At 60.1% G+C, this 8,909-nt stretch overlaps 4 protein-coding genes across 4 annotated transcripts; all 4 read right to left on the bottom strand.

Moving 5' to 3' along the window:
* Positions 1-817: 817 nt before the first annotated feature.
* On the bottom strand, positions 818-1,822 carry LPMP_211130 (hypothetical protein; the record flags this gene model as incomplete). Its single annotated transcript, XM_010700597.1, has 1 exon — positions 818-1,822. One exon carries the CDS (start codon positions 1,820-1,822, stop codon positions 818-820), a length of 1,005 nt encoding a protein of 334 aa, XP_010698899.1.
* A 604-nt stretch (positions 1,823-2,426) lies between these two features.
* Positions 2,427-3,728, bottom strand: LPMP_211120 (hypothetical protein; the record flags this gene model as incomplete). Its single annotated transcript, XM_010700596.1, has 1 exon — positions 2,427-3,728. One exon carries the CDS (start codon positions 3,726-3,728, stop codon positions 2,427-2,429), a length of 1,302 nt encoding a protein of 433 aa, XP_010698898.1.
* Positions 3,729-4,283: 555 nt separating this feature from the next.
* LPMP_211110 (hypothetical protein) lies at positions 4,284-5,552 on the bottom strand (the record flags this gene model as incomplete). The annotated part of the gene is made up of 1 exon (XM_010700595.1): positions 4,284-5,552. The coding sequence occupies one exon, from the start codon at positions 5,550-5,552 to the stop codon at positions 4,284-4,286; it is 1,269 nt and encodes a 422-aa protein (XP_010698897.1).
* Positions 5,553-6,373: 821 nt separating this feature from the next.
* On the bottom strand, positions 6,374-8,305 carry LPMP_211100 (aspartyl-tRNA synthetase, putative; the record flags this gene model as incomplete). The annotated part of the gene is made up of 1 exon (XM_010700594.1): positions 6,374-8,305. The coding sequence occupies one exon, from the start codon at positions 8,303-8,305 to the stop codon at positions 6,374-6,376; it is 1,932 nt and encodes a 643-aa protein (XP_010698896.1).
* Positions 8,306-8,909: the final 604 nt, after the last annotated feature.

The following is an 8,909-nucleotide window of genomic DNA, read 5'->3' as shown; positions in this document are numbered from 1 at the left end:
AGGAGAGGTTATGGCGGGCAATAAAGCTCTGCGCAGATGATGAAGGAGAATGACGCGAGCATGGTTGAGCGAGTTGATGGGCCACATGATCACACGCGCACGCACGACCACACATACGGAAGGAGGAGGGCAGAGAGAGGGGGGAAAGGGGAAGGAAGAGCGGTGAAGTAGGAGAAGAGTGGCGTGACCGCGTCATACTGCCGCTTGGGCTACAGAGCACTGCCACGCCTTGGAGCAAAGGATTCGTTGCGCTGGTAGAGTTTCCGAAAGAGGTTCTCGACTGTACGCATGATGGCGGTCATGATGCGGGTGTGGCTGGGACCCTCACTCTCTGCACTTCGGTGAGTGACGGAAGAAGCGCACTTTATGTCGGGGGGACGGGGTCAGTCTTCTACGTCCTCGACGACGAGCCAAGTCCTTTGTGCGCGCGCGCACACGCACGCCCATACGCCCTCTTCACGTTCCTCAGGAGGGCAGGAGAGGAAGGTGTGACGTGGCTTTGGGAGAGAGCCGAGAAGGGACCCGGTATCCCACGGAGTTGTAGCAGCCACAAATCTTTTTCAAGTTTGATTGCTCCTCCGCACTGCATCCGACGCACCTCCTCGCTCTTGCTTCAGTACTGTAGGCAGAGGATAGAGAGTCGATGCCGTGCACGCAGAGTGAATGAACGTTCAGAGGTGAACACATTCGCTCTACCGCGTCCAGCTGCCTCCCTTGCACAAGCACAGGACTGACGGGTTGCATTTCTGATCGATACAAGCACTGCCGCCTCGCTCCCCCCTCCCACCGCCTGTGTGTGCGCGTCTCTACTGCCACGTTAGTCCGCAATCTGCCCAAGCTCCTCCTCCGTTAGGGGCACGGTGATAGGGGCCACGATTGCGTTTGCCACCCGGGTGAACTCCTCCATGTCGAGCCTGCACTTGCAGTCCACGTGGCCACCGCCGACGTAGAAGATTGGTGGGGTCAACTTGGTAACACCGGCGCTCAGGATCACCGGAATCGGGACAGAAGTGCCGAACGGGGCGACGGCGCCGCTGCGCACCCCCGTCAGCCGCTCCGCCTCCGCCGGGTCCGCCAGCCGGAAGTTGAACTTCTTCTTCCCTATGCCGGGGTTTAGCTCGTGAATCACGCGGCCGACCATGTCCGAGTTGAAGCGGTCCACGTACTGGTACACGACAAGGTAGTAGCGCGAGTTGCGGTGGTCGGCGCAGTCGTTGTTCGTGCAATGCGTGTTCTCCATTAAGATCGTCTTGCATAGATGACGAATGCTCGGTGCCTGCAGGGCGTCGCGCCGCCACTGCAGGTTCTCCTGATAGTAGTTTAACGGGACCCATATGAACTCGGCAGAGTGCAGCCCATTCTCTAGACAATGGCGCCGCAGCTTTGCCACCTCCAGCGGATCCTTCGGGTCGGGCTGCAGCGCCGACAGGTCGGCCGGTGCCTTGAGAGCGCTACTCGTACCGCTGGATGACACGCCAGAGGAGGCGGCACCAGCAGCGGCTTCACCAAGGGCAGCGTTTCGCAGCTGCTGCTGTAAGCGCTGCAGGTCAGCCTCGATTGCATCAAAGCGCCTCACCAGTTGAGCTAGGCGCTGCCCCACTGACGATGCTGTAGCGGCTGACATTGATGGAAAGGAGGAAAAGAGATGACGAGGGTGGCTGGCGAGGGCGAGTGACAGGCGGGTGATGAGGTGTAAACGGGGGGGTGTAGGGAGAGGGGTTGCAGCTGAGCAGCGAAAGGGAAAGAGGGCGACGTGCCGTACGTTCCGTCGGAGTGACCTGCGCACAGGACACACACACACACACGTACAAGCCGCACACATGACATCATGGAAGGGAGAAAGAGAGGGGGCAGAGCAGATCCAGTGGGATGGGTGAGGATCACAGGAAGGGTGGGTAAGGAAAGAGAAAGAGATAAAGGGTTACACTTCAACGCACGCCTCATCCGCACGTGTCATGAATCACAGGAGCTGCTACACACGCGTAGTGGATGCAGCATGGTCCTCTCCACCATGAAAAAGCGGCAGCTACAGCAGCGACAGTAACGCCTCCCGCCTTCTATTCAGAGCCTAGTGTGAGCGTGGGTCGTCGTGAGTGGAACGAATGTACTATCACGCACAGTCACGGCAGTTTGCTCCCCCTCCCCCCCCCCCGCGCCCCCACAACTGTCGCTCTTGTCGAGGTCGATGCAGCAGTCGCTCCTCCCCCGTGCGTGTGCGTGTGTGTCTGGGTGTGTGTATCGGGAGGAGGAGAATGTTTGCCGCTCTGCTACGCCCCGACAGGAAAAGTTGGGAGGAAACCAAAATAAGAGGAGCTTGTAGCCAACGAGGAGGAGAGGGAGTGTCGGGCGTAACTCTCTCTCTCCTCCCTCTCCCCCTCCTCCTCCTCCTCCAAACACCCCTCTGCCTCCGCCACCTCAGCCCAGCTCTAACGTTCGTACTCCGTCACCAGGGCCTCTATGATGTCACTATTCAGTACCTTCCATGAGCGATGTTCTCCATAGTTGGTGCTATACACTGCACCTGCCACCTGTGCGACCACACCACCCTTGCCGTCGCTGCCATCTCGAGCAGCAGGCGCCGACGCCACGATACCGTCTACGTATTCCAAGAGGTGACACATGGTAGGGAAGGCAGCCACCGCCGCTATCGCCTTGCGCTCCGAGAAAGTGAGCACCTCCGTGAGCATGCTCGTGTACAGAGCATGAAAGTCGCTTGGGATGACCTTGCGCTGTGTGTCACACCGTACGTCAGCGGCACCAACCATGCTCGTCGGTTCTGCCGCGCTGTCGCAGAGAGACGTAGAACCGACTGCTGCTGCGGAGGTGGACCACACCTTGAGCAACTTGTTACCCAGCGCGGCGATCATCTGCGTTGCCTGCTGGGCGTGGGCAGCGGTAGCGCACAAGCCTAGTTCCACAGGCACAACGTGTGACCTCCTCCGTGCATCTGCGCCATTGGTGCTGCAATCGGCTAGGGGACCCTCCACATCACCGGCCTTCAACATCACTCGTCGTGCAGCGCACCACGCGGTGGCAGCGCTGAAGAGAGCGGCGGCCTCGGCGCCTGTTATGTTCATGTTCGTGCTGTTCAGTCCGCTCAATGCAATCGTGGCGTTCGGCACAACAATCATGTGCATGTGTACGACCCCGGCGTCAACGCTGCCGTGTCGCACTGGGTGAGTATGCGTGGTGGCGCATGCCTGGTTGGTGCTTGGCCCCTTCGTGTCCGCGCCAGTCAGCGTGGACAAGGTGTCACTCCCACATGCAACGCCATCCTCTTCCTCCCCTTGCAGCAAGCCTTCAACAATGGCATCGAGGTACCAGCCAAGTGGTCCTGCACCACTCACGTGCGGTGGACACCGGCGCGCCATCGCGGCCGACAGCATCTGCGGCACCTGCTGTGCATCCAGCACCACCACCACGTACGTGTTCCTTGTCAACGCTGAAGTCAATGCAGGCGGGAGTGCACTATTGCTGTCGGCGTGCGAGGTGCTGGGCCCTAGGCGCAGTACCACCGTCTGCGAGACGGCGTTCACCTGGCGCACGCCATGCACGCAGGTGCGAGATGGAAGGTTCGAAAACAACGTTGCATGCGCTGCCGACGGAGTCACATAGAACCCACCAGCGCAGTTGGGGTCAGCATGTGGCAGGCAGAGGAGGCCGTCAAAGCTGACGGCCAGATCCGTATCAACAGCGATGTGAAGCGTGCAGCGTGGTGGTGCTGCCATCCTGGTGAGACACACGCACACGCACGCCTTTCTGGGGGAGGCGCATTCGAGTACGCACATACATCTTAGAGCGCGTGTAGACACGCAAGCAAGCGAGAGAAAGAGAGGGGGTAAAGGGGGGGGGGGGGGCTAAAGCGAAAAGAGGGGTGCGGGTGCATTGGCGGTACCTCGTGGAAACATCTGAGCTCATGACACAGCATAAGTCGGCATTCGAGTCAATTATGCTCAAGAAGAAACAGCGAGAACGCGCGCGCCAGTGCAAGGGGCTCGCGCTACAGCCTTGTTAGCCTCCTCTACCATGGTTGAGCACACACACACGCAGGCATGGCAGGGGTGTCATTTGGCTTGGTAGTACAGAGAATGGGCCCAAGAAGGAAGCGAGGTGAAAAGGGAAACAACGAGTCCCTCGTGATGGTCTCGGTAAAGAGCGTGAGACGCGCACTGACGTTTGAGAAAGGCTCTACGATGAGGAGGAGGGGGGGAGGTTGGTGTCTGATGAACGAAACCAAACGGCCAGTGGGTGGCCGTAGCTCTGTCTGCCACTCGTCGAGGCATCTACACGGCAACGTTTTTTCTCACCAGCTCCTTGCTATTGAAAAGAAGAAGGTGCACCGGGCCACCACACGTGGCGCCTCCCTGCGGCTGATGCAGCCGCTGCCTGCCCTCTCGCTCAAGCATGTCGACAAACTCCGAGTACAGCGCTGTCAGATGGTCTGGCGCGACCACCGCGACAAGCGCCAAGGGGCGTGCCGGTGGCAACTGTGGCACCGACACGAACGCCGTAGGCACTGCTGACCGTGCGTTTGCGGTGAAGTCGGCTGTAGGTCTCCGTCGGAGGAGCAGATGGCGCACAGCGGCCTGAACCTGCACGTAGGATGGAAGGTAGGAGTCAACGCGGCAGCATTCCCAGTAGGTGACGGCGGTGAAAGAAGGCGGTGGTAACGGCGATGGCGCAGCGGGTTTGGCAGACAAGACCTCCGCCGCCGTAGTGGAGGATGAAAGCGTCGTTGACATCGCGCTGTGAGCAGCAGTGGTGACGGCGCGGAAGGAACCACACATGTGGCTGCCTAACAGAGGCGCCACCTCCCCGAGGCAAGGTCGCACAAGGGTCTCTGCCGCATCTTGCTCCACCAGAGTGACACGGACGTCGAAGGCATCCACTGCCGCCTCGTCAGGCCGCTTGGCGTCCGCGTGTATGTCAACGTTCAACTCCATAGACGGGGTGCAGGACGAAGTAGAGGGTGTGTTCGACTGCGGACTCGCTGCCCAGAGCGGTGCCCAGCTGGGATGCCGGAGTCGCGGGTTCTTGTGGGAGAAGGCAAGGTAGCGCAGAGTGCTCGGCGATTGGGTAACGCTGTGGACGACGGTGGACGCCAATGCCGCGGCGTCACCACTTCCACCCGCATGTATGTCACTGCTACCCTCCCTGGGCTGCTCTCCAAAGAGGTCCATCAGAGACTCCGTGACCAAGGGGGCAAGAAGGCGCTGGAGAAGCAGCAGCCGAAGTTGTGCGCGTACCCTCTCTTGCACATCCGCCAGGCAGTAGGGCAGCGTAACGTGAGCGCTGTCACTCGTGTCGACAAGAACAGCTGCTGTCGGGCAGCTGTGGCTAGAAAGCACCTGAGTCGAGCAAGGAGCGGCTGCCGGACAGGGATCAGCGTGACGCGCTGCTGGCGTGGCAGCAGCCCCGGCACGGGGGGAGGACGCTGCGGTGCTGTGCCACTGGCGATGGAAACGTGCAGTAGGCGCGAGCCACGTTTCCTGGAAGGCTGAGGTGCAGCGCCGCCTCGCAGAGAGCGCGCTCACCCTTGAAAGGCGGGGCATCGATGTGCGTGTGCGTGTGTTGTTCTACCAGCACCTACATGTGGAGGCTCTTCTCGGGCCTGCAGAACGCACAGGGCGACAGTCACTTGTAGGGGGGAGGAGGGGGGGTGCGGACGCCGAGAAAGTGGCACGGAAGGTGAAGAAAATGCCAGCACGAAGAATGAGGTAGGACGAAATGGAGACACCAGTCACTGGTGGTGTTGGGAGGCGGGGGTAGAGAGTGGCGTGGCCGGGGAGGGAGGGAGGGAGGGGGGGCCACAACCCCAGTAAAGGGGGGTGTGAGTCGGTGGCAAACACAAGGTGGAGAAACGTGTGCCCAACAGCACACCCTCGTGAGACCAGCCGTCACCGCATAGGAGGGAGGAGAGAAGTCCCCCAACTCTCCTCCCTTCTTCTCTGCAGCACCACCCAAGCAGACAAAACGAGACGCGCATCGTTACCACTCATCACTGGTGCGCACTCCTCGTTGCACTTGATCTGGCAGTGTGATGGAGGTAATGGGAAAGGAGTCCCAATCACTCGACATGAAGGGCCTCCTTCTTGTCCTCATCCCCCTGTGTGTCAACGGTGCAGGTCGAGTGGGTTGACGTTGTGCCCTTGTGAAGTTGGGGCTAGGGGCTCGCGTGTCCTCTCTGAGTTTGCTTTGTTTTTCCGCTTTGTGTGACTTCGCCTGTAATGATGTGAAACACTCGTGTGTGGGTGGGTGTACAAGGTGGGCACGGGCGAAGAGTCGCAACCTCAAAAAGGCTGACGACGCATTACACTAGCCCCGCCTCCTTTCCTATGAAGCGGGAGTGGGGGAGTGGGGGGCGGGGGGCGCTTCATGGACTAATCCGCTTCGGGTCACGTGGAAACAGTGACACCTGCCGGATGTCGTTGAGACCAAGAAACAAGAGAGCAATGCGCTCGAGCCCCAGGCCGAAGCCGCCGTGTGGCCACGCGCCGTAGCGGAAGGAGTCAACGTAGTCTTTCAGACCCACCCTGTCCACCCTCTTCGCCAAGAGTCGTTGTTCCAGCAGCTCTATCTCATGGACACGCTGTGCGCCACTGCAGATCTCTTCCCCACGTAGGTACATATCGTAGCTCCGCGTCGGGCCATCCGGCGTTGATGGGTCAACCGGCATCGTGTAAAAGGGTCTGGTGGCGGAGGGAAACCCATCGACCACGTAGAGGTCAACCCCGTAGCGCTCTTTTATGAGTTGGCCAAGGCGGCGCTCCTGCGGCAGCGTAAAGTCATCAGCGGGCAGTGCGCAGTCAACTACGCCCTCTGACTCACCGCAGCTCACCAGCAGCTGTGCCGCATTTGCAAAGCTCATGCGAAGCACACGGCACCCGCTACCGTCACCGCCCACGCGAGCGTGATATGGATCACCTTGCGCGGAGATTTTGAATGGTGTCTGCGCCGTTGGAGAGGCATCCGTAGTGATTCCCAAAAACTCGATCCGCTCCAGCGCTACCTCGCAGCACACATCACGCTGCGCGTTACCGCGGCCGTCACAACGAGGCGGCTCCGTAGCAGGGTCAGGCAGTGGATCACCGTCGCTGTTTTCCAGCTCTGACCCCTGCTGCTGCTGCTGCTGCTTCCAGACAGCATCGATAAGGTTGCTGTGCTTCTGTGCAAGCTGCGCCAGAACGGCACACATGACGGGCTCCAGGACGTCTAGCACCTCCGTGTGACTCTCTTTGATCACCATCTCACCATCGAGACCAATGAACTCTGTCAAGTGCCGGTGTGTCAGACTCTTCTCAGCGCGAAACACCGGCCCGACCTCAAACACGCGCATCGCGTCGCCCATCAGCATCATCTGCTTGTGCAGCTGCGGTGATTGAGCCAGGTACGCCTTGCGATCAAAGTAGTCCACCTGAAACACGTTACTGCCTCCCTCCGACGCGGCCCCAAGGAGCTTCGGTGTGTGCACCTCGATGAAGTCGAGTGCGAGAAGCTCGTTGCGGAAGCTCTGCCCGAGCGCCGACACGAGCCGTGACGTCGCGGCCATTTGTTCTGTGCGGAGGTCCATGACGCGGTGATTGAGGCGTGTGTCCAGCTTTGTGTTCGTGTCGTGGTATGGAAATGGCAGTGGGGTGGTCGCTTGACTGACGACCTGCAGCGCCGACACCTGCAGCTCCCACCCCTGGCACGTGGTCGACTGCACAGAGGTGGCTGCACGGCACAAGACCCCTGTGACATCGACAATTGACTCTGGCGTAATGTTCCTCGCCTGCTTCGTCAGCGCCTTACCTTCGCACACAGCCTGCACGGACTCAAGGGGAGGCTGACGGAGGTGGAGAAAGGCAAGGCGCTTGCCGCGGCTGCGCGTCCGCTCTAAGCGAGCCCGCACGGTGACTGTGTCGCCCTCGCGAATGCGGCCGCTCTCACCGCAGCTGCCGCTAAAGGCAGAACGTAGAGAAGCAATGGAGACACCGTGTGCCGTCAGACACGCGCTGCCAGGGTCGACTCCCGAAGTAGCACCACTGGTCAATATGGTCGTCTCCATCGAGGCAGTAGATGGAGTAGAGGATGGAGACGAGGCAGGGCAATGAGGCGATGTGCTGCTGGAAGCACCGTGGACGCTGCAGGTGCTCGCACTACAGCGGCGCCGCGCGGAGACCAGTGAAGAAGGGGGAGACGCCCATTCGTCGGACATAACTGAAGAAGACGTAACGACGACAGAGGCTGCCACAGCACCCGAAGCGGTCCCTACGGCACCGTGCAGACGCCATAAAACGCACGACGACAGTGAAACTCGCAGCATCTGGCGCTATTGATCCTTGTTGGCCCTTCTCCTTCCCTGGCGCACGCTCTGAAGGTAGCGTGTGCCCCGCGAGAAGAGCGGGGAGCACTTGTCAAAGCTCCTGGTGGATTGTCGGCGTGACCAGTAAGCGTGTATGTGGGCGTGCATGCCTGGGCTGGGGCCATGGCGAAGGAAGATGGTGAAGGGAGGAATATGAAAGAGAGAGAAATGGTAAAGTGGTGCGGGCTGAGGTGTTGAGAACGATGGCCTACACAGGGGGAAGAACATGAAGCATGTGAGCTGCCATGTCGTAAGGTTGAGAGGACGTACATTGCTAAACCTGAGAATAATAGCCTTGGCTGGAGCAGTCGCTCATCGTGCACACCCTCTTCTTCCGTTCTGCATCTTTTCGTCGCCTGCGTGTTGGTTTTTGGGGAGGGGGGTAGTCGCTGTCGACGATGCGGCTGTTGTGAGAGTGCGGTGCACTCCATGTGAGAGAGCGGGTGTGAAGTAGTGCAACTAACAAAGAGAAGGAGGCAGCGGAGAGGAAACGCAGGGTGACCGCACCATACCATGTCTTCTCTATCTGTGTGTGTGTGTGTGGGGGGGGGGGGGGGGGGGTGGG

Source organism: Leishmania panamensis (genome assembly GCF_000755165.1).
Source record: "Leishmania panamensis strain MHOM/PA/94/PSC-1 chromosome 21 sequence".
Lineage (NCBI taxonomy): Eukaryota > Euglenozoa > Kinetoplastea > Trypanosomatida > Trypanosomatidae > Leishmania > Leishmania panamensis.
Note: the sequence above shows the minus strand (reverse complement) of the source record. Positions and strands in the feature narration are given on the sequence as shown.